The following is a 25,050-nucleotide window of genomic DNA, read 5'->3' on the forward strand; positions in this document are numbered from 1 at the left end:
GCAAGCCAGCACAGTCAGTCACAAGAAGTATCAAAAATAGATGAAGGTATTCAGACTTGCGTGTGAGGGTTAAAGGATAGTAAGGGGGTTAAAATATGTAATACCCAGTGAAAAACTGTTATTACAATTTTAAGGTCTTAAATATTTTTTTTTGGGCGAGTTACAGCAAAGATGCTGCCCGGCTGCTAAACTGATGCTAACGCGATCCCCACCTGGAACCGCGTGAATATTATTTACTTTATTTCTTAAGTCAGGTTCCCTTGACGATGAAGTGTCACTATGAAGTGTTGGGCGTGAAACGAGACGCAGGAGACGATGATCTGAAGAAATCTTATCGCAAACTCGCCTTGAAATGGCATCCAGGTAATTTATTAAACATCCAGGTATTTTATTATTAAACATCCAGGTAATTTATTAAACATCCAGGTGTGTTATTAAATATCCAGGTGTGTTATTAAACATCCAGGTGTTTTATTATTAAACATCCAGGTGTGTTATTAAATATCCAGGTGTGTTATTAAACATCCAGGTGTGTTATTAAACATCCAGGTGTGTTGTTAAACATCCAGGTGTGTTGTTAAACATCCAGGTGTGTTGTTAAACATCCAGGTGTGTTATTAAACATCCAGGTATGTTATTAAATATCCAGGTGTGTTATTAAACATCCAGGTGTGTTATTAAATATCCAGGTGTGTTGTTAAACATCCAGGTGTGTTATTAAACATCCAGGTGTGTTGTTAAATATCCAGGTGTGTTGTTAAATATCCAGGTATGTTATTAAATATCCAGGTGTGTTGTTAAACATCCAGGTGTGTTATTAAACATCCAGGTATGTTATTAAATATCCAGGTGTGTTATTAAATATCCAGGTGTGTTATTAAACATCCAGGTGTGTTATTAAATATCCAGGTGTGTTATTAAACATCCAGGTATGTTATTAAATATCCAGGTGTGTTGTTAAATATCCAGGTATGTTATTAAACATCCAGGTGTGTTATTAAACATCCAGGCGTGTTGTTAAATATCCAGGTGTGTTATTAAACATCCAGGTATGTTATTAAATATCCAGGTATGTTATTAAATATCCAGGTGTGTTATTAAACATCCAGGTGTGTTATTAAACATCCAGGTGTGTTATTAAATATCCAGGTGTGTTATTAAACATCCAGGTGTGTTATTAAACATCCAGGTGTGTTATTAAACATCCAGGTGTGTTATTAAACATCCAGGTGTGTTATTAAACATCCAGGTGTGTTATTAAACATCCAGATGTGTTATTAAACATCCAGGTGTGTTATTAAACATCCAGGTGTGTTATTAAACATCCAGGTGTGTTATTAAACATCCAGGTGTGTTAATAAACATCCAGGTGTGTTATTAAACATCCAGGTGTGTTAATAAACATCCAGGTGTGTTAATAAACATCCAAAGGGGTATTCCAGGAAGCGGGTTTAGTGAAAATCTTGAGTTTGTTAAGCCTGAGATGAGGGAAATCCGGAGTTTTCAGTTCCAGAAAGCGAGTTAACTCAAACTCTGAGTCAGTTACTACGGCAACTGAGCCTCTGAACCTAACCTGCTCGCTAGCAGGTTTACTTCAATAAAGCCTGAGTTTCTCTCTGTCTCCTCCCTCAGTGGCGTCAATTCAGCCAATGGGCCTTTAAACAATACGCATCCGTTTTCTGCACCACGGACAGCAAGCGGCAGAGAGCAGAAAAAGCATATCTAACAAACGCAACGTATTTTATTCACTATGTCAGTGCAACAATATCACAGGGACATCCAAGTTTAACTTCAAACAGTTAAAGTCCAAATGCAATGATAGATAGAGTAGATGAATACTGCATTCAAACTTACACATTGACTGCAGCAACTTTCTCCCACACCAATTGTCTCTCCTTTGCTGCTGCAGTTGTTTTTTTTTCCGAAATATGCTCTCATACTCGCCATACGCACTTCTAACTCCAGTGGCGCTAAGTATGTGGATCTTCAGATGCAAACTAATGTTTCCTCAAAGGGAAACATTGGTTTTAGCGTACAGAGCTCTGTAGCGCCGTCCAGAGGGGAGGAGTTCAACCAGACTGTGTCCTGGGTGTGAGGGGTCTGCAGAGATGCTACCTGCCCGTTTCCTGGTCCTGGACCGGTACAGGTCCAGCATAGATGGGAGGTTAGTCCCAATTATCCTCTCTGCAGTCCTGATGGTCCGTTAGTCTGTGCCTGTCTAGTTTGGTGGCTGATCCAAACCAGACAGTGATGGGAGTGCAGAGAACAGACTGGATGATGGCAGAGTAGAAGGTGATCAACAGCTGCTGTTGCAGGTTAAACTTCCTGAGCTGACGCAGGAAGTACAACTTCTGCTGAGCTTCTTCCGGACAGAGTTAATGTGGGTGGTCCACTTCAGGTCCCGGGAGATTGTGGATCCCAGGAACCTGAAGGAGTCTGAGGTGGAGACAGTGCTGTTGAGGATGGTGTGGGGGTGGTGATGGGTTTTTCCTGAAGTCCACTGTCAAAAGAGCAGCCTTTACTCAATTCATTTCAATTCAATTTATTCGTATAGCGTTAAATCATAACAAAGGTCATCTCATGACGCTTCACAACATGAAAAACAGAGATAAGAATGATCAGATGTAACACATCATAAAATAATGTATAAAAACATAAGCATCAGAAAAAGATCAGCATCAGTGATAAAAGTGATCAGATGTAACACGTCATAAAATAAAACACAAGCGTCAGAAAACATCAGCATCGGAGAAACAGAAGAACAAAAACATCCCAAAGACACAGTGACATCAGGCTAGCTGATTCTAAGCATAGGATTTTTCATAGAGGAAAGTTTTAAGGTTTTTTCTTGATCGGCAATATTTGTTCCAGTTGTTGTGTGGTTTGCTCATCAGAGAACATAAAGGCCTGAAATGAATCCATACTGTGAACTATGTTTTGAAGTTCTATTAAGCGTATGGGTGCTTGTATCATAAATAAAAAGGTAACAATAATATACCAGAATTCAACATGTACAGTGGGGCAAAAAAGTATTTAGTCAGACACCAGTTGTGCAAGTTCTCCCACTTAAAAAGATGAGAGGCCTGTAATTTTCATCACAGGTATATCTCAACTATGAGAGAAAAAAAAAATCCAGAAAATCACTTTGTCTGATTTTTAAAGAATGTATTTGCAAATTATAGTGAAAAATAAGTATTTGGTCAATGACTAAAGTTCATCTCAATACTATGTTATATACCCTTTGTTGGCAATGACAGAGGTCAAACGTTTTCACAAGGTTTTCACACACTGTTGCTGGTATTTTAGCCCATTCCTCCATTCCTCTAGAGCAATATACCCACTGTATACCAGCTCTAACCAAAGGAAGGGTGCTGAAAAAATTGCCTTTCTATTAGTGATGCACCGAAATGAAAATTTGTGGCCGAAACCGAAACCGAAAATAATAATAAACACTTGGCCGAATACCAAACAATACCGAACATGGTTCTTCGCAGTTTTTCATTTATTTTGCCAATTTTTTCACCATTGCATAAATCAAATAAATTTGATTTAGGCATGCTTTTCAAATAAACAAATCTTTTACAAAATTACAAGGTAGAAAATATTTATTGAACATACAAAACTGAACATGTTTTAATTTCCCAGCATTATGTTGTTTTGGTTCCACCTCCTGGTGAATGTTAGGTAAAATTCTTATGTGGTTACTTTTTGATTGGCCAACGATTTATGTTTGTGGTGCGCAACCGGTACGGGAGCGGTCAGTCTATTTCCTTATATTACAACGCCGTTATTAATTGTTCGGTTTTTTTCCCACTTGTTCCACTGAACACCGAAAGTGTTTTTTTGCCATTTTCGGCCGAACAATTTCGGTTACCGAACAATCGGTGCATCACTACTTTCTATTTGTTTTTCAGTTCTACATGCTTGTCATTTTTGGACCAGTGTATGATGCAGTTAACCTTGATTCAGCAAAGTTATTGATAAAGCTTTTATAAAAGTTTTCATCTGACATTTCCAGATAAGAACTTGGACAGTTCAGAGGAGGCAGCTGAGCAGTTCAAGCTCATCCAGGCAGCTTATGATGTGCTGAGTGATCCACAAGAGAGAGCCTGGTGTGTATAAATTTAATTCACTATTTTGCTACTCAGAAACAGTTTTACTGTATAACTCATTTGTTTGTCTTTCATCACCCTCTGCTTGATAGGTATGACAATCACAGGGAGGCTCTGCTGAAAGGTGGGATAAGTGGGGATTATGAAGATGATAGCATTGACCTCCTGCAGTACTTCACAGTCACCTGCTACTCGGGATACGGAGATGACGAGAAGGTTGGTGTGTTTTTGGTCATGGTTGCAAGGATAACAGAGTTCAGGTACTTTAAACTGGCTTATCCACAATAGCCACAGCAAACTATTGCTCACTTAAGAATAGCCTATAAATCAGAATCAGAGTCAGTTTTATTCTCCAGGTTTATGGAAACCAACTAGGAATTTGATCTGGCTGACTGTCAAAATAAATAAACCAAATTTAAAGCTACTGTAATCAATGAACGTGTGTAATATATAATAGAACAAACAACATACCTGGGCATAAATACCGGTACACCTGAAGAAATTAAGGGCTGTAGGACTATGAAATCCGTTTTGAAATGACGAAAATGCTTTTCTTTATAGAAATTTTTAATCGATCCTGGATAGCTCAGTAGGTTGAGCGGGCGCCTTTTGTAGAGGCTGTAGTCATCGTGCGGGCAGTGCCGGTTCGAGTCCCAGCCTGTCCCTCTATACTACAATGTCTCCCCACCCCCCCCTCCTTACCCGCTTCACGTTGACCTACTTTGTCAATAAAGGCCACAAAAACATAAAAAAACAGACATTTTTTTTCATATCAGTCAGTTGTTCACTGTCCTGTAGATCAGGGGTTCTTAACCTTTCTGACCTTGGGGCCCAATTTTTTCAGTACAGAGTGGCCCGGGGCCCATTAAATATAAACACTGTATAGCAGGGGTCTTCAACTAAAACTTTCAGCGGTCCATTTAGAGAAAATTTACTCAAGCGAAGGTCCAGAACATCATAATATATATATATATATATATGTGTGTGTGTGTGTGTGTGTGTGTGTGTGTGTGTGTGTGTATATATTCAAGTAGCCTCATAGTTGTATCAACATCTGCATCTGACTGTTGTATTAAAAAAGTACATATTTGCCAATTAACATGTTTAACTTGAATTAAACATATTTTTTTCTCTTAAAAATAAAGTAGATTTTATTTTATTTTTCAAATGCTATCTTATTTTATTTCTCTACCAGCAGTTTGAATTTCCCCTTTTCTTTGTTAATTGTCTCAACACATTTTTATACTAAATTAATATAAACACATCTTAACAATTTAACAGTTTTGCAGTTTTTCTTTCTTCCCCTCTTATAATCTTATGCCCCCACTTTCTGTTGTTCAGTGAGAGAACTGAGCTCTAATTTCTTCTGTCAGGACTTTAAATCTGGGCTGGATGGTGTCAGGTTCTCATATGCATGTGGAGGTGCTCATTGATGAACCTGAAACGATATTTAGTTTTAATTATGTTCATTGTGGAGAAAGCTGCCTCACAGCTGTATCTGGACCCAAACATGGATGTTTTAAGATGCTCAGCTTATTTTCTGTGACTTCAGTTCAGACTTGAGTGGATATGTTTGATGAAAAACTTTGTGTTTTGTTTCAGTGGCGTTTCACTTTCGCACTTTGAACGCCACGGTCTCTGAACGTATGAGACACTGGTTTTGTCCCAGTGGGAAGACTGAACAGGATGAATTTGTCCATTCCGGGTTGCATATTTAAAAATACAGCTTGGACAAAACTTAGTTTGATTTTACTTTAAGTTATTTACATTAATAAGTTGTCAGGACTCAGTGTGTCGGGTTCATCCGAGCCTGATCCGCTGCGACGGGCAAAGCCCGCACCGCAGCTCTCTGGTCGCGCTGCAGCAGTTACTTTCCGATGCTTTTTCGAAAGCCCGAACAGTCCAGTCCAGCAGACACGACAGCCCACGCATCTACATCTACCATCCTTCAGCAGTAACGACGGAGCCCACCGCCCGAGCGGCAGCCTCAGCCGACCTCCCCGGCCGCGGGGACGCGCCGGGATAAATGATCATGCCGTGCTCGCTCGCTCTGGGCGCAGACCCAATTAATCGATCCCTAATCCTGGCGGATCTAAACCTACTCTGTGCAAAATGAAGGATTTTCTCTGTAAATACACACCATTTCTCTTACTATTACACGTACAGCTAGCTGAGGGTCTTCTCCTCATTTGGTTGGGAGTTGCTATGCACATGGGCGTCAGCAGCTTTTGTAATGTGGGGGGGACACTTTTTTGGCGGGGGGTCTGGGGGTCCTCCCCCAGAAAATTTTGAAAATAGTAGATTCAATTTCCCGCATTCTGGTGCATTTTACACCCAAAATAATCTCCCTCTCTCTTTGTTTTTCCTTGGAGCTGGCATGGTCTGCAATTACTGACTACTATTATGTTTTGGTTTAATTCATAGAGGACTGACACTGACAACTTTTTTGGCACTTTTTAGGCACTTTATTAAATGAGGATTAATAATGTCATGCTACAAAAAATCTCTTGAAAAAAAAGTAATGAGGAAATACAAAATATTCAGTGACCTGCAGAACATACAACTATAACTCAATACAACTATAACTCAATACAACCTGTTAAATGTTCCATATCTCCTCTTTTATCTGTACATCCTTACAGCAGGATTTCTACAAATAGAACATAACCATCATACAAAGGCTCCAAAAGTGTGACCTCTTTTGTCATTTGCAGACACAAATGACTGGCAAATCTCCTCTAGTCAAGTTTGTCAAGATGCTGTTGGTGGATGTGGCAAACAGCCACATTATTCAAGCGCTTTTGAGTCATTGAAGAGCGCAGCCAGGTCTTGAGCCTTCTTAAGGAAAAACTTCTCTCAGCCTCTGCTGAGGAGCATGGCACAACAAGAAGAAGCCTGACCAACACTACTTGAGTGAACAGACCTGGAACCTCTGGCAGCATATTAGCTCTCAATGTATCCACCACTTCACTGACTGTGCTGCAGGGATACTGAAGTTTGAACATGGCCAGCTGTACCTCCAACGAATGGCGGTTTAGTTCTGGGTACGAACTGACCACATCCACATCCTCCACCTTTCCAGTTATTAACACTTTAGATATCAGTGGCGGCTGGTGACTGAAAAAATTGGGGAGGTTGGGAGGAAAACCAACCCACGGCGTCATGTTATTTTATATTAGTTGACTACTTATCCCTATTTTCTTATATAAAAAAAAAGTAAAAGAATGGCTTACAAGATTTCTTAACAACAACATCATTTTATTCAATCCTGTTGTTTCCAGATGAACCATACAGGCCTACTACAGTATTTATCAAGGATGTGAGGTGTAACAAGAAGCAGGCCAGTGTTCAACACCTGTGAAGGCACCCAGTACGCCACAGTGGGAACTTTACACAACACCCTCTGATTTAAAAAGAAAAAAATAGTTTTCTAGGGACAAAATAAAATTCCCAGAATGCTTTTAGTCATCATACAGGGAGAAATATATATTTTACTTTCATAATATTCACTCAGTGAATGTACATAATCACTTTTTTGCAACCTCGCCAGAATAAAGGCTGATTTCTGTCTGCTGCCGGCCCCGGAGCTGATTTATGGTTCTGCGTTACACCAACGCAGAGCCTACGGCGTAGGCTACGCGGCGACGCGCAACTTACGGCGTACCCTACGCCGTAGGCTCTGCGTCGATATATATATATAAGCTGGCTGTGTTTGACCATGGAACAACGCAATTTTGCTGTTTGGCCACTCAAGGTAAAACTGGGTAACTTACTTAATGTCCATCTCGGCATCTCCACATCGGCTTGCCTCAGACTGACTGAATGTTTTGAATGATGCTGCTGCTGCTGCTGCCGTGTTAAAAAACAGAAGTAAAACGCGGAGTGGATTTCTGTAGATATGGGTAATCTCCTACTCATAAAGTGGAACGGATTTGATTGTGAAGCAATTAAAACACGCTGGACTAGCAAATGTGGGGGGGTCCGAACGACTTTTTTTCAAGAGTGGGGGGGACGCGTCCCCCCCAAAATATATGGTGGCGACGCGCATGGCTATGCAGTCCCGCGGCCCCCGCGGCCCACACGTACAAAACTGAATTTTTTTTGGCGGCCCACTAGATGGCGCTCGCGGCCCAAGTGTGGGCCGCGGCCCTATGGTTAAGAATCACTGCTGTAGATCAGTGTCTCCCAACCTGGGGTCCGGGCCCCCCCTGGGGGGGCGCCAGAGATCTCTGGGGGGCTGCGAAACTTTGTCTGCTTTGAAATTATGCAGTTGTAAAAATGATATTTGCGAATGAGTAGGGGTGGGCAAAAATATCGATATGGCAATATATCGCGATACTTTTCCAGCCGATTCAATATCGATATTCAAAATTTGAATATCGATTTTTTTTTTTTGATTTTTTTTTTTTAATTTAATTTTGTTTTTTTTTTTTTTTACCCCCGATTTTTTCCCCATTATATCACCCAGTGCTCCTACCTAAGTGACAGTCCTGGGCATTCTCTACCAACCCTGGGAGGGCCCTGCACTGAGCTCAGGTTTTATTTCACGTTTTATTTCATTTTATAATTTATTTTTTATATAACACAATTGCCTGTCCTTAAAAAATGAAAAATAATGGACAGAGATTTATTTATTTATGGATTTATATCTATACTCACTGATCACTGTGCCTGTCCTTGGTTTTAGTACCATCTTTCAGGTGTTTATTATCATTTGCCACATAATTAAAGCAACCTCATACTAAATTTAATGTTAATTTCATATGATGTAAATAATATGAAAAACATATACAAATATGTTGTAACTTTAGCTTGTATAGTTATAATAAAACATTGTTTTGACTCAGTTTGTCCCATGAATTGTCACTATAATCTGATGAACGTGCAACTGGGATTTTAAGATCCATCACTATCATCTGATGTACATATATACAACTTGGATTTTAAGATGTGTAATGCATTTTAAAATTTTTCGGTGAACTATGTATAATATAATAATCGGGATATCGCATAATCGGGATATCGCAATGTGTATCGTATCGTGGCTCAAGTATCGTGATGCGTATCGTATCGTGAGGTCCTTCCCCATACCCACCCCTACGAATGAGTCATTCATAAGACATTGTTAGGAATAATTTATGAATGTCTTGAATATTTTTTTTGTGTTTTTTATACACTGGTGACAAACACAGGAAATGATTTCATTCCTTATTATTATATCATTACTCAACATTTAATCTACTCCGACAGGTTGTTAAAGGAAAAATGTTAAAAAATGTTGGTCTCATATTAAAAGAGACATTTTTATGTCCTTTTATGTGCGTATTTTATACATTGGTGACATTGGAGAAAAACAAAGTCATATGTATTCAGAGTAAACCAAAGAGAAATGTATCAAAAAAACATAATTAATGTTCATTTTTTCAATTAAAGATTATTTTGGTGCTAGTACGTACGGGTCGGGGTGCCCGGCTGGTCTTAGACACAAGTAGGGGGGGAAACAAGGAAAAAAGGTTGGGAACCACTGCTGTAGAAGATGCACACGGTTCTCTGTCTATTGAGAAAAGAAAAAAAAAAAATATATACATACATACATACATACATACATACATACATACATACATACATACATACATACATACATACATACATACATACATACACACACACACACACACACACACACACACACACACACACACACACACACACACACACACACACACACACACACACACACACACACACACACACACACACACACACACACACACACACACACACACACACACACACACACAAACATTTCTAGAGTTAAGCTTCACTAGATTTGGTTGTAAACAAGTTGGTTGCTTCACATTGGGGGAGTGGAGGTGTAGATGGATTAGGAAGAGTACACACCTCATCTTTCTTCCTATAGACCACCTGAACAACATAGATGTAATACCTGGACTTGAAAGATGCAGCAGTGATGCAAGTGCACTCATGGCATTCCTGATCTCCTCAGCAGGGGGCGCCTGGAACCATAAATATGTCAGATTGAGAAGAATTTGGAGAAAATCAACCAACTTCCGGTTGAATGTATCACTCATTTATCTGAGTTGCTAATCTTGTCAATTTGAACCCTGCATCCATATCCATATTTTCATAATTAATGCGGCACTACTGGATGGATAAGTGATCCGTCCATTAACATCTCAGACATATTTGCCTCTTGCAAGTCTTCACAGACATCTAATCCACGCTGCTGCTGGTTCCATGGAAACAGTGTTTCTTGATGTACCAAGCTTAATGAGACTGTCCTACTGGGTTATAGAGGTTCCGTTTCACTCAGCTATAAGGAAATTATGATTTAAAGTCCTTGTGACAGGCATGGATCCGTGACAGAAAGTCTGTAACCTACAACAGGAGCTCACCAAACTCCATCAGCAGCTGTTGCTGTTCAGGTTGGCAGCGCTGTGGGACAAGAAATGCTTTGCACCTCTCAGAACACTGATTTTCTCTTCTTTTTTCTGTCCCCAGGGCTTTTATGTCGTTTACAGGAATCTTTTTGAGTCCATTGTTAAGGAGGAGATGGAGAACAGCAGGGTGGAAGATGAAGAAGAGGACGAGGAGTTTCCTTCATTCGGAGGCTCTGAGAGTGACTATGATACAGTAAGATATAGAGATACTCGTAAAAGGCTTATGTCCCCAGTAGGGATGGGCGGTATAGACTAAAAAATTATCACGATAATTTCTGGCATTTATCCCGATAACGATAAAAAAAAATACTTTCTTTCTTTCTTTCTTTCTTTCTTTCTTTCTTTCTTTCTTTCTTTCTTTCTTTCTTTCTTTCTTTCTTTCTTTCTTTCTTTCTTTCTTTCTTTCTTTCTTTCTTTCTTTCTTTCTTTCTTTCTTTCTTTCTTTCTTTCTTTCTTTCTTTCTTTCTTTCTTTCTTTCTTTCTTTCTTGCTCATTTCTTTCTTTCTTTCTTTCTTTCTTTCTTTCTTTCTTTCTTGCTCATTTCTTTCTTTCTTTCTTTCTTTCTTTCTTTCTTTCTTTCTTTCTTTCTTTCTTTCTTGTTTCTTTCTTTCTTTCAGGTTCATTTCTTTCTTTCTTTGTGGCTCATTTCTGTCTTTCTTTCTTTCTTTTCTTCTTTCTTTGTTCTTTCTTTCTTTTCTTCTTTCTTTGTTCTTTCTTTCTTTTCTTCTTTCTTTGTTCTTTCTTTCTTTCTTGTTTCTTTCTTTGTGGCTCCTTTCTTTCTTTCTTTCTTTTCTTCTTTCTTTGTTCTTTCTTTCTTTTCTTCTTTCTTTCTTTCTTTCTTTCTTTCTTTCTTTCTTTCTTTCTTTCTTTCTTTCTTTCTTTCTTTATTTCTTTCAGGTTCATTTCTTTCTTTCTTTCTTTCTTTCTTTCTTTGTTCTTTCTTTCTTTCTTGTTTCTTTCTTTCTTTCAGGCTCATTTCCTTCCTTCCTTCCTTCCTTCCTTCCTTCCTTCCTTCCTTCCTTCCTTCCTTCCTTCCTTCCTTCCTTCCTTCCTTCCTTCCTTCCTTCCTTCTGTACGTTGTGTGTTGATTTAACACAGAACCATAAATCAGCTTTACACAAAAACGTCATCAACGGGAATTTATCGTTTTTACCGTGAGATACAAATTCTTACCGTGGGGAATTTTTTTGACGGTTTATCGTGAACGGTAAAATATCGCCCATTCCTAGTCCCCATTTTACTGTTGATTGGTGATGTAAGAGTTCTTACATCTCCTCCTTTTTTAGTAAAACAGCTTTTGATATGAGAAAAAAAGTTAATAGTCTTTGTATTTCTGTATTGCAGGTAGTGCATGTGTTTTACGGCTACTGGCAAAGCTTCTGCACACGCAAAAACTTTGCTTGGAAGGAGGAATATGACACCAGGCAGGCCTCCAACCGCTGGGAGAAAAGAGCCATGGAGAAGGAGAACAAGAAAACCCGAGACAAGGCTCGTAAGGAGAGAAACGATCTGATCCGACAGCTCGTGGCCTTCATCCGTAAGCGTGACCGCCGTGTGCAGGCCCACAGGAAGCTGGTGGAGGAGCAGAATGCTGAGAAGATCAAGAAGGTGGAGGAGCAGAGACGACAGCAGAAGCTCAAACAGGCCAAGTACGTGAAGAGGAAATGTCTGGGGAAGATTGAATTTATTTCTCCTCAATGTTTATTCCTGTACTTATTCTGTGCTGTTGGTTCATCCCAGACTGGCAGAGGATTACAAGGAGCAGAGCTGGGCGGCCATGTCCGAGCTTGAGAAGGAGCTGCAGCAGATTGAAGCCGAGTACGGAGAGGAGTTTGGAGACGCGTCTGACAGTGAGGAAGATGAGGCGGTCATGGACACGCAGGAGAAAAACAGTGAAGAAGGAGTTGGTACGTGAGAACATGGGTGCTCTGACACTTAGGCCCAATCCCAATACTCCCCCTACTTTCTTTCACTAGCCCTACTTTCTATCACTACCCTAAAAAAGAAGGGGCAGATTTTAGGGCACTTCAATCTTCCCAGGGTTCTGTCCCAATACTCCCACTACTCCTACTTTCAGCACCACCCCTAAAATCAGGAAGCTGAGAGTCAAAGGCTGTTTTAATTTCAGCTGTAGTGCTGTTAATATGCCACTTTATTAAGTTTTAATATTTTTTCAGACGTAAAAGTAGCCGTTAAGATCCCCAACCTGGGCTCAGTTTATCCAAATAACGCCTGTTAAGAAATTTGATCCGATGTTTTCGGCGATGATAAGAGCCGCCGGCTCGGAGCAGCAGCAGCCGGAGTACAGATGTGATCGCCAGGTCAACCTGCGCCGTCGTCCCGGGGAGAAACCTGCAGCTCTGTGGAGAATTACCGCTGGCTGAAATAAATAATTTAGGAAGATAAATGTTGGTTTAATAGATGAAATCTAACAGTTGTAGCTACGCCTGTTAAGAAATTTGCTCCGAAAATTTCGAGATTTCTGCCTGCCGGCTCCGGAGCTGATTTATGGTTCCGCGTTAAATCGACGCAGAGCCTACGGCGTAGCCTACGTAACCTACGCCGCAGGCTCTGCGTTGGTGTAACGCAGAACCATAAATCAGCCTTTATTCTGGCGTGATCTTCGCAACAACGGGCAAGCGAGTGATTATGTACATTCACTGAGTGAATATTATGAAAGTAAAATATACATTTCTCGCTGGAAATGTAATCAAAACGCATTTTTATGCAGAAACTAACTCAAAATATTGATTTTATTCACTAAAAAATAAGAAATATCCGCCATGTTTTTTTTTTTTTTTTTTTGATTCAGTCCGCAAATGACGACGAAAAGCATTCTGGGAAATGTTTCTGTCCCTAGATCAGCTAGTGAGGATCGGAAATCCCTACATCCGTAGGGACAGATTCATAGCCACTACACTACTTTTCTTCACTCCCCCTAGGTGAAAAGAGGAATTGGGACACCACTACCCTCACGGGAACGCGCAAAATTTAGGGGGAGGGATGAAAACTAGGGGTAGTGGGAGTATTGGGACAGGGCCTTAATCCTGCTCAGTGTGGCTCATTATGTTTGATAAAAACACGGTAGTCACACCCGAGTACAGACCAAAAACTAAAATCGGGTCTGACACTTTGAGTCTTTTATATCTAAATCCTCTGGTGAACCTTTGGCGCACCCTTCTGGTGATTGAAGCAAACTGAGCCGAAACAAGCTCAAAAGCCTCGCATATCGTGATTTTACAATCGCATGCATGTCATAGTTATGTGTGACTTATGCATGCAACCTTGTGTACCGTTCTGCTTTGTGCTTTTGGCTTTGTGCCATTGTATTAAAACACTCCAGATGTAGCTGCCCTTAAGTTTATTATTTAGTAAGAGTGATGAACACAAGTACTATAAAGACGCCACTCAGTCCACATAGGTTTGCAGGTCATAAAACAAACAATAAACTGGTATATTCAATAAATCAGGATCGTCTTCCTGTATTTAAACTGTTTTGTTCCCCACAGCAGACAGATTTAAGCATTGATGAATTTAGGTCATGGTTTAAAGTGACACATTATAACACGTTTTGTCTGTGAGAAAATCTCCAGTTAAAGTCAAACCAATAATGGTCCTGAAGGACATTAACTTGCATAAAATGTAAACAATGATTCAAATCCCCATTTACCTTCCCGAAGAGACACACTGCATCAAACTCCATTATGTATCAGGTGACAGAAGTAGAGCAGGATGGGACACAGCAGGCCATTACACAGGTTTTATTGAATTTAAAACGCCACCCTGACTCTGCATGCAGACTGTTATTGTTTGCTTTGCCACTTTTACATCTACTGTAAAGTAAATGAATAAAAGAATGTAAACATTTACATTTACACATCTTTGTGTAGTCAGCCGGTGAATTCATTGTGTCAAGTATAAATACAATCTTAAAAAATCAGCAGGAAGGAACAACATTCCCAGAGTTTATGTACCATTTATTCTTCTGCTGGCAGAGCCTGAAGCTTTGGTTGTGGTAATCACATTTTTTTTTCTCTTATTTCTCTTATTTTATACATGTCACACCAACATCCTAATTCTTTTGCTCCTAATATAAGTCTGATTCCTTAGATCCAGTTTTGATCTCCAGGCTGCAGTACCAATTAGGCCTGTGTTAAAAAAATCGATTTTCTGATTCTAAATCGATTCTCATGTTAATTCTTAAAAATCGATTCTTATGTCTAAAGATCGATTTTTTTTAAATTATTATTATAATTTTTTTTTTTTTCTCATCATTTTCGCCAGGTGAACTTTAATCCCAGTAGTCGGACACACAGTTTGTCATGACACTTCTGAAAAATGCCAGGTGCTTCATGGCAATATGCGTGCGTGGTGACAGAATAAATTAGATAAGCTAAAATGATTTGTTTATTGCATGAACTGTTGCAATTTATTTCTTTTTTTGCACTTTAAATGGATATTGAAAGGCCTGTTTGAGTTATTTATTTCTTAGTTATTTCACAATAATTATTGTGAAATTATTATTTCACTAGTTATTTTACAGTCGTATAATTCAGGCAACAGCTCAAAAAACATTTTAAATAACACTAAGCCAAATCAATATCGAATCGGATCGAATCATGATAATCGATTCTGAATATTAAGAATCGGAATCAAATCGATTCTTGACATTTGAATTGATCCCCAGCCCTAGTACCAATGGATGCAAAAGGCGGTGCCTCTGGGCATCACTACACACTTCCAGTGGGCCATAAGACATAAAGAAGAAAAATTACACTGTTGTGGAAAAACCTATTAAATGCTCTTTAATATGTTCTTTCCAACAGGTGAATAACTGGACTGAAACTGAGTGTCTAAGTTACTAATAATTAGAGAGATGATCCAGATTTCAGTAGATTTAATTAAACCGCTTCATGCAAAAGGGTCAAAACATCCATCAGGTGTCTCGATACAGAATGACGACAAAACAATGGAAGCCTAATGATATTGAGGTACAAAGGATTCATTCTCACGATTCAAGTAAATAAAAAAATCTTTAAGGTCAGTGTTAATCTTTTGTTTGAGCAGACTAGTCTGTACATTTGCTGCTCTCAGTATTTTTGGTTTAATCAAGTGGCCAAGACTAAACTTTCCATCAGAAACACTTTCTTATTTTCTCTTTTCTTCAAAGCCTGTGTTTTAAGTCTTTTATCACCTTGTAAATGACAGCTCCCAGATGCACCTGCACCTTCAGCGTGCTCTCATTTGGTTGTGTGAATGCATCTTAATCCCCATTTTACACATCTTCTAAGGTCACGAAAAACCTTAGGATTTGTTTATTGTGAGAGATCAATAGTGATTTTTTTGTCACACTCACATAGATTTTAATTGACAATGACATTGAATTTTATTTATTTATTTATTTTGGTGCATGAATGTTCACAGACGCAGAGCAGCCCAACGGAGACGACCTGACAATTGACATTTATGACGATCTCTACTGCCCAGCCTGTGACAAATCATTCAAATCAGATAAAGCGTGAGTGTCCACTTACTTTTTCAACCCTTCTGCACAACTACTACACATCCTGCACTCTTATTCCTCTTACCAAGATCACAGTAGTTTGGTTGAGAGGCCACAGTTAAACCTGCAGGCCACAGAGTCTCCAATCAATTCTCTTAAGTGTCATTAATACTGAACAACACTTAAAAAGTAAATTCTGAGGTCCTGAGGTGGATTCACATTGGTGCCCGATAAAATTATAAGTCTAAAGATTTAGTTAAATTCATTTATGTATCTATTTTTTTAAGAAGTAGAAGCAAATACAGTTGGTGTTGGTGTTTGGTTGGCTTTTGTTGTAGACCAGGGGTGTCAAACTCATTTTGCTTGGCGGGCCGGATTTGACCAATTTCTTTCTCGTGGGCCGCACGCTCAAAATAACAAAAATGGTGCGGAAATTCTTTTCTCTAATTCTTTTTTTTTTTTTACTATTATCTAATTCAATATCAGTTTAGTTAATTTTAAAGGAAATATGCACTTTGTTTACACTTTAATTATGTAAAATATATTTCTTCAGGATCTTTTCTTGAAATTTCTGGGTTTTTTTTTTTCAAATTATGTAAGATACTTTTAATATCATTTTACAAAGATAAACAGAAACAAGTATGTTTTTTTTATATTTCACTTTTTTTATAGGAAATTTAATTAAAAGCAAAATCTTTCTTTGTGATTTAGAGATTTTTCCAGTACAATTAAGTGTATTTATTTTTAAAAATTGGCGCGGATATTTACGCCAGTGTGCCGAAAAAGTCAGCACTTCTCTTTTAACTGTTTTACTTTGTCACTATCCTCGTATTCAAAACTGAAATTCTCCCAATAAATATCTTCTATCATCTTTTTTAGCAGTGATATTTTTCCTGCGAAAATATATAATAGTAGTCAGTTAATAAAAATAAACGACCGTCTACAAAGAAGTAAAATCGGCAAATGCATTCTAGAAAACTAAAAAAATGTCAAACGGCTCTCTTTGTGGAATAACGATGGATTTGTAGAAGAAATATATTATCAGATATGCTGCGATTCATGGCAATTATTTATGCCTTCCTTTTTAGTAAATTAACATTTCGTTTTTTTGCGTTGGAACTTCTCGCGGGCCGCATGAAAATCTCTCTCGGGCCGCATGCGCCCCACAGGCCGCACATTTGACACCCCTGGTCTAAAGATTTAGTTAAATTCATTTATGTATCTATTTTTTTAAGAAGTAGAAGCAAATACAGTTGGTGTTGGTGTTCGAGGTGCTTTTGTTGTAGACTAAATCATATACTGTTAAGCAAAGGCCAGTCAATTCTTTTAGTTTTTACTTGTAATTCAGTTGGTGACGGTTTTCAGAACCAATTAGATTTTCTCATTTAAATGTGCTTGATTTTCCTGACCTAGGAATATGCTACACCACTGACCAACTGACATTAATTGCAGTTTAGCTGGTTCTATATTAATGATTAATTTTGATATATGAAAAGGTTTTTTTTTAAATTCCTTTTATACATCATCGTTTTGCTTCCAATTCACAGCATGAAAAACCATGAAAAGTCCAAAAAGCACCGGGAGATGGTGGCATTGCTACGGCAACAGCTGGAGGAAGAAGATAACTCATTTGGTTTGAACGTGAATGGAAACGAAGGGGGGGAGGATGAAAATGAGCAGGTGGAGGAGGAAGAAGAGGAGGAGGAGGAGGAGGAAAAGACAAAACAAAGGTAAAGCCGTGCCATATGTGGCAAAAGTACCTGGTCGTCATGGCCGTTAGTGCTTGATCACTTATTGGAGTTATTAACAATGTTTTAATTTAATTTTATACATTTCTCTCCGTCTTCTCAGGCTGTCGAAAAAGCAAAAGAGGAAAAAGAAACAGCAGAAAGCGCCACAAGTGAGTGAATTTTTACCCTCCAGTGTGTGTTCTTGGTGTAGTGTTACAGTTGTCAACACTTTTCTGTTATCTACTCATGTCCTTGCATAGCCAAGTGCTCCTGAGGAGGAGGAACCAACACCTGCCTGCCAGGACGAAGCCTCCGAGAGGTCACCTGACCCAGCAGAGCCTGAGAAGCAGGATGATCTCCCCAGCACGGAGGTCAAGAGGTCAGTTTCTATTTTTTCCATCACCGACTCTGTCCTCTCTGGTTTTTTTAAATGTGTTTAAAGCATTAAAAGATTGTTGGATGGACAAGCCATGTCAGAACACTCATAACTCCACTCTGGTTTATGTAACCTGCTATTTTGCTGTAATTATAGTCTCATTTTACCTCAGCAAGAGTTATTATAAAGCCGACTAGCTTGTAAGTTACTGTTATTCTCCTTGTGTTATTTTCTACTTTTATTTTTGAATGTTTTATATGAGACCGAAGACTTGAAATTGTAGATCTGTGGAGAGCAGTTCTTTTTTTTAATTTTTTTTATTTGTTTATACTAGCAACATCTCTCTCATTTATTCACCGTTGAGCTATAAATATCTGTTAATGTGCTTTTCATCAGTTAAGCTTTAAAGATCCTCTCTGCGATATTGTTTTTGTTGTTTTTTTATTTTTTTTATTCTTCAAATCCAAGCAAAATTAACGTGATACGTTTGCATTGTTTTCAGTATAAACGTCTTTAAAATTAACCAGCTAATGGTACCCCTAACCTTACACCTCTCAATCTGATGGGAGGAAAATTGCTTTTTTTTTTTTTCTCAGTCAAGTCTGTATAACTTAAGTTTTATTTCGCATGTTCATTAATATGCACAAATTCATAAAACTAGTTTCACCATCAGCCTCTTTATGTCTCTTTATGTCAGGCTCGGCGTAGACGTCTGCATACCTGCAGATTTGCTGATCGCCGAGGTGGCAGTGCAGCGTTTAGTTACTAACAAAGTGTGTGGACTCATGAGAGGGTAGTAGGGCTGGGCGATATGTCGAGATTTTAATATATATCGATATATTTTCAAATGCGATATGGTACGAGACAATATCGTTTATATCGATTAAAATTTTTTTTTTTTTTTTTTTTTTATGATTTTGATATAGCTTATTTTGTGACAAATGGACTTGAATGTTTTATTTTAGATTTGCACAAATGTTTTGTTATTTGCACAACTGTCAACCTCAGTGGAAAAGTCTGCCTGTTACTGTCTACATTGTATTAATTGCACAGTGTATTTTCATTTAATTGTTATGCAGGAAAGGGATATTTGTTTTATTTTATTCAAGAAGCATTTTATTCTATATATGCAGGCAGTTTATTTTTATTTCATTTGTTTTATACATTTTGATATTGTCCAGACCTCTGTTAATAAAAGGTACCTGTGTGACATTTGGCACGAGGCTTTGTATTAAAACTGACTGTTTTTTTAAGGATTTGCCTCAGAAAAAAAGAAGCTAACAGAGATGCTATGCTATAATGCTTTGGGGGAAACCCCAATTATGGCACAGAAAAAATATCGAGATATATATCAAGTATCGCCATTCAGCTAGAAAATATCGAGATATGACTTTTGGTCCATATCGCCCAGCCCTAGAGGGCAGGAATGTAGCGGTGCAGCTGTTTCTTCACAACAGATCGGTACAGACCGCGCTGCAGATGCAGCACTAATCCGACGGTCTAAGCTCCATCCCAGAGTACCTGGGAAGGATGCTGAACTCCCCATTGTCCCTGCCACTCACAGTAACCCAGATTAATGGGGAGGGTTGTGTTAGGAAGGACATCCAATATATTTTTTTAAGCTACAAAGAGAAGAGCTGAAAGAACCTGCTTTGGTTTTTGCCTGTAAGAGAAATTAAATCCATTAAGCCTTTTCCTTGGCTGAAGAAAGTTCCTGTTTTCCAGCAAACAGAAGGATTTATAATTATATTATAATTTATAATTATCATTGCTGTGGTACATTTAAATAACAACTGACATTTGTCTTTTGAGGAAAAAGTCAAAAAAGAGAAAATAAGCTTTAAAAACAGGAACTAAATCAATGATTTTAGCATTCTTTCATTAACAGGCCGTTACAGAAAAATGTCCAGATTTAACATTTTCTGTCATGTGATTTTTTTTATTTCAGCAACTCTGGGAAAACGAAAGGAAAGAAAGGAGGAAAAGACAAGCCCAAAAACATCAAGACTCACACTGGTGAACAGCTTCCTGAGGTTTGTACAGTAAACTCACAAACTTTTATAATAAACAAATCACTTTGTTTTTATCTTTTACAATTTCATCATATTGCTAAAAACATTTTATCCTTTAATATACTTCCTCTATTGTCATTTTCTATTTTAATCGGTTTAAAATGGAGTCTCTCTGTGTAACAAAGGAAATGAAATTCACTGTAATTAAAGTTAGTGATGCACCGATTGTTCGGTAACCGAAATTGTTCGGCCGAAAATGGCAAAAAAACACTTTCGGTGTTCGGTGGAATAAGTGGGGGAAAAAACTGAACAATTAATAACGGCGTTGTAAAATCCCGTAACGTTGCGCACTACATAAATCGTTGGCCAACCAAAAACTAACCCCATAAGAATTTTACCTAACATTCATCAATCAAACTTTATTTTTAAAGCACCTTTCATACAAAAAAAATGTAACACAAAGTGCTTTTCATAAAACATAAACATAAAATGTATTAGTGCCCCCCCCCCCCCCTCCCCCTCCCCGCACACACACAGACACGCACGCAGACACATGGTGCAGACATGGCTAGGCACAGAGGATCCAGGTGACGAAACGGTAACAGGGAGCCGTCCACGCCAGGAGGTCTCATAGCCCGCAGCTACAAGGGGGGGGGGGGCCCACAGAGACCATCCCGGCCCGGACGGATAGAGAAGTCCACACCACAGCGGTGAAGCCGTGGTGCAGAGCTCCACAACCATCCAGGCCAGAACGACCCCCAGGACGACCCCCTGCAGGCCAGAGTCACTCCCAGCATGGAGGCTCCCCATGAGGAAACACTGGAGATAAAAGCTAAAGGAAAGCAGGATAAGATACACTAAAAGAGTTTAAAAAGTATAACATAACGTAAAATCCTAAAAGTATGTCTAAAAAGCAAGACATTAAAAACTAAAGGACTAAGACAGTAAAATGTATAAAATAGACCATAAATAACGACTAAAATATTTAGATAAAACATTAAGATAAAACAATGAGAATAAATTATGATAATAAAAAAGGATAAACTAACTATAAAACAGAGTAGTAAGATCCAATAAAAATAAGGGTGAGCATAAAAAATGTAAAAGAGTTAAATGAGTCAGTTAAAAGCCTGATTAAAGAGATGAGTCTTGAGCCTCTTTTTAAAAACATCAACAGTCTCTGCGGCCCTGAGGTTCTCCGGGAGGCTGTTCCACAATCGGGGACCATAAAAACTGAATGCCGCCTCCCCGTGTGTCCTAGTTCTAACTTTTGGTATGGTTAAAAGGCCAGCACCGGAGGACCTCAGGGTCCGTGAGGGTTGATAGGGTAAAAGTAGTGCAGACAAATAAGAAGGCCCAAGACCATTAAGACACTTAAAAACTAGTAAAAGAACCTTAAAATCAACCCTGAAGCGCACAGGGAGCCAATGCAGCGATTTTAAAACAGGTGTAATGTGCTCCCGCCCTCTGGTCCTCGTCAGCACGCGTGCGGCTGAGTTCTGTAGTAATTGTAGATTGTACATGTTCTTTTTGGGAAGACCAGAGAGCAGGGCGTTACAATAATCTAAACGACATGAGATAAAAGCATGCATTAGCACCTCCGTGCTGGCCTGAGAGAGAAACGGGCGGACTCTGGCTATGTTCTTAAGATGGTAAAAACCGATCTTTGTTATGTTTTTAATATGTGGAATAAAAGTGAGCTCAGAGTCAAAAATCACGCCCAGATTTTTAACTGATTTTGAGGGTTTAAAATCCTGTAACTTTGGTAACAGGAGGTGGAACCAAAACAACATAATGCTGGGAAATACATTTTTTTTTTCATTTTTTTATGTTCAATAAATATTTTCTACCTTGTAATTTTGTAAAAGATTTGTTTCTTTGAAAAGCATGCCTAAATCAAATGTATTTGATTTATGCAATGGTGAAAAAATTGGCAAAATAAATGAAAAACTGCTGAAGAACCATGTTCGGTATTGTTCAGTATTCGGCCAAGTGTTTATTATTATTTTCGGTTTCGGTTTCGGCCACAAATTTTCATTTCGGTGCATCACTAATTAAAGTATTCATCATCTCATAAATGACCTCTCTCTTTCCAGCAGGAAGTTACCCTACACTGCGTTACCTGTAACAATGAGTTCCCCACGAGAAACAAGCTGTTTGACCATCTGAAGACCAGCGGTCACGCCATTGCAGTCTCTGCTAACACCTCACACGGCTCCGTGAACAAAAGCAAAAAAGACAAGAAGAAGAACAGATGATACATCTTCCTCCTGGACTGATCGGTGGACTCAGCCAGAATAAATGAAGCAGAAGTCCGAGGAGCCTGTCTTGGAGACCCTAAATGAGCTTTTGAACAAAGTCTGAAGTGAACTGAGGGGGGACAGGTTCTCTAAAACAAATAAACAAAAGAAATGCACTACTGTTTCAAATTTAAATTCATGAAAATTTGTGAGCAATTTCTCAATCATGTCTGAAAGTCTCTGCTGATAAGATTAGATTAGGTTATCCTTTATTTCTCCCTCAATGGGGAAACTCACTTTGTTCAGCAGCAGTACACTTGACACACACATGCAGGGGAGGGGTAAAAAAGTAAAAATATATAATTACGAAACATAGACAGTATACACATTGCAATGGAAATCCCCAAGATGGACATGGATTTTTTCAGGTTACACCGATCTCCAAGTGTCAAATATCTGTGGTTTCATCTCTGTAAATGTATTACTAATAAAGATGATACTGCATGTTGGTATTTATACCACTTTGTAATTATTGAAATAAGTTTTTTTTTCTTAGATCCATCATCTAATGCCGCGTTCCATTTGTCCTCGGAAGTCGTAATTTCCCAGTTCCCAGTCGGAATTTTCAACTGGAACGCCCCTCGAAATGGGATTTCCCACTGGGAAAGGGGGAAAGTCTTCACCACCCCCGAGTTCACATTCCAAGATGGCTGCCCCGGTTGTAAACAGTAGAAGAGAGCTCTGTAAAAATTCGTAGCACTTCATTCTAGTTTTGGTCACACTAAATCAGTCGTATACAAGTATTGTTCGGCATATATGCTGCTATAGTGTAATTTACATTTTTCATGTGGTATATGCGAACTACAAACTTGTTTACCTACTTTGTAACTGGAACGCTGATAACTCGGCTATGACGTCATTCCGAGTTCCGACTTCCGAGGTAAATGGAACGCAGCATAACACGTAATACTGCTTGTTAGCTGTGTCTAAAGAAAACATCCTCCGGCAGTTTAGTTGTGCTGTTTTATTGGTGAGACGGTAAAGCAACATGTTGCAATTTGTAAAAGTGTACATTGTTTTCGTCAAACATGTTGGGAAATACAGGCGTTCGTCTGTGCAAGGTGACTATAACATGTTTTGAGTAAGGAAAAAAATCAATTTTCCACATTTCACAACAGGTCAAAAGTTTGGGGTGAATCATTTGCAGGAATGAGGGTTATGGCTTCTCTGTTCAGTCCTTTTCGGGGTTCCAGCTCTGACCTGTTCATTTTCTGTCAATATACTTCTGAATGGCTTTGTTGAAAACTGCCAGGAAGAAGTCTGCATCTTCCCGGGTGATGCACAAAGGAGGCTGGATGCGAAAGGTCTGGAGAAGGAAAGACGGGATGAGAGGGTAGATTATTAAGTGCAGTAAAACGAGTAATAGTTATTTGAATGTTAGCAGACAGGTAAAGGCAATTGCCTTGAAGGCAATCCTTTTATGAACATAAGCATACTGGAAATTAGAAGAACACCCAAAGCTTATTGAAACTTAGGTGAAATTTAGCTGATTTATGAGCTTTGTGAGTGAATACATTATTTTTTATATATTCTGGCTTTAGGTGTGAGGAGCTGTGAGAAGCAATTTGACAGCCCACCGTATGGACTTTTAAAAACATCTGCCTCATACTGTTCTTTTTTTTTCCTACTATCACAAATATGTATGCAAGAGAATTGTGATATACCAGCAGAGGTTTATCCTTTACATTATTACTGCCAGGTATGAAAATGATAAGAAGTTAAGAAACCCAAACTCAGACTTCAGTTCTGAGAACAATGCAGAGAAAAAATAAATAAATATATATATATATATATATATATATATATATATATATATATATATATATATATATATATATATATATATATATATATTTTTTATTTTTTATTTTATTTAGTATTTTAAATATCTCCATTCACTGAAGTCTGCTCTCTACTTCTTGTTGTGTACCAAAACGTCTTATCACATGAATGCCGCAACACATTTCAAACCGCTCCCTGAGATAAATAGATTATATTGACCATTATCTTGTATTAAATTGTAATTTTGTTCCTAAACATGTATTATATACATGTATTATACGTAGGTGTTTTAGCAGCTCTTTGCTATGTATATATATATGTATGTATATATATATATATATATATATATATATATATGTATGTATATATATATATATATATATATATATATATATATATATATATATATATAATTTTCTGAGACAGTCCTGTATGTATATATATATATATATACATTTAAGATTAAGATTCCCAGAATATTCAAATATTTTTATATAGGATATTTGAGTTTTCTTAAGCTGTAAGCCATGATCAGCAATATTAAAATAATAAAAGGCTTGCAATATTTCAGTTGATTTGTAATGAATCCAGAATATATGACATTTTTGTTTTTGTAACTGCATTACAGAAAATCACAATATTCTAATTTTCTGAGAATGTCCTGTATGTATGTTGTTTTTTTTCCTTTAAAAGGCAAAATTATCCCTTCATGGTAGACATGAAGTCTTTTCTCTTGGGGAAAAGGAAGAAAAAAACTCACAATTTCCAGTCTTT

The 25,050-nt window shown here is 38.2% G+C and overlaps 2 protein-coding genes across 3 annotated transcripts in view; one reads left to right on the forward strand and one right to left on the reverse strand.

Moving 5' to 3' along the window:
- Window positions 1-22,969, forward strand: dnajc21 (DnaJ heat shock protein family (Hsp40) member C21). Of its 2 annotated transcripts, none has more exons than XM_061733660.1 (12): window positions 1-363; window positions 4,019-4,112; window positions 4,205-4,328; window positions 10,635-10,766; window positions 11,918-12,222; window positions 12,314-12,480; window positions 15,998-16,091; window positions 17,624-17,806; window positions 17,928-17,976; window positions 18,067-18,185; window positions 20,131-20,215; window positions 22,291-22,969. In XM_061733660.1, exons 1-12 carry the CDS (start codon window positions 267-269, stop codon window positions 22,450-22,452), a joined length of 1,611 nt encoding a protein of 536 aa, XP_061589644.1. In that variant the 5' UTR covers window positions 1-266; the 3' UTR covers window positions 22,453-22,969. The 2 variants fall into 2 exon arrangements, with proteins under 2 accessions (XP_061589644.1, XP_061589645.1); XM_061733661.1 differs by having other exon boundaries at window positions 22,294-22,968.
- Window positions 22,708-25,050, reverse strand: part of LOC133454923 (alanine--glyoxylate aminotransferase 2, mitochondrial-like) — a 21,292-nt gene continuing 18,949 nt past the window's right edge. The window contains exon 14 of the mRNA XM_061733662.1: window positions 22,708-23,800. Coding sequence (XP_061589646.1) covers window positions 23,699-23,800 — 102 coding nt within the window. The 3' untranslated portion in view covers window positions 22,708-23,698. The remainder of the gene's footprint in view (window positions 23,801-25,050) is intronic.

The sequence above is a fragment of the Cololabis saira genome, chromosome 11 (assembly GCF_033807715.1).
Source record: "Cololabis saira isolate AMF1-May2022 chromosome 11, fColSai1.1, whole genome shotgun sequence".
NCBI classification, from domain to species: domain Eukaryota; kingdom Metazoa; phylum Chordata; class Actinopteri; order Beloniformes; family Belonidae; genus Cololabis; species Cololabis saira.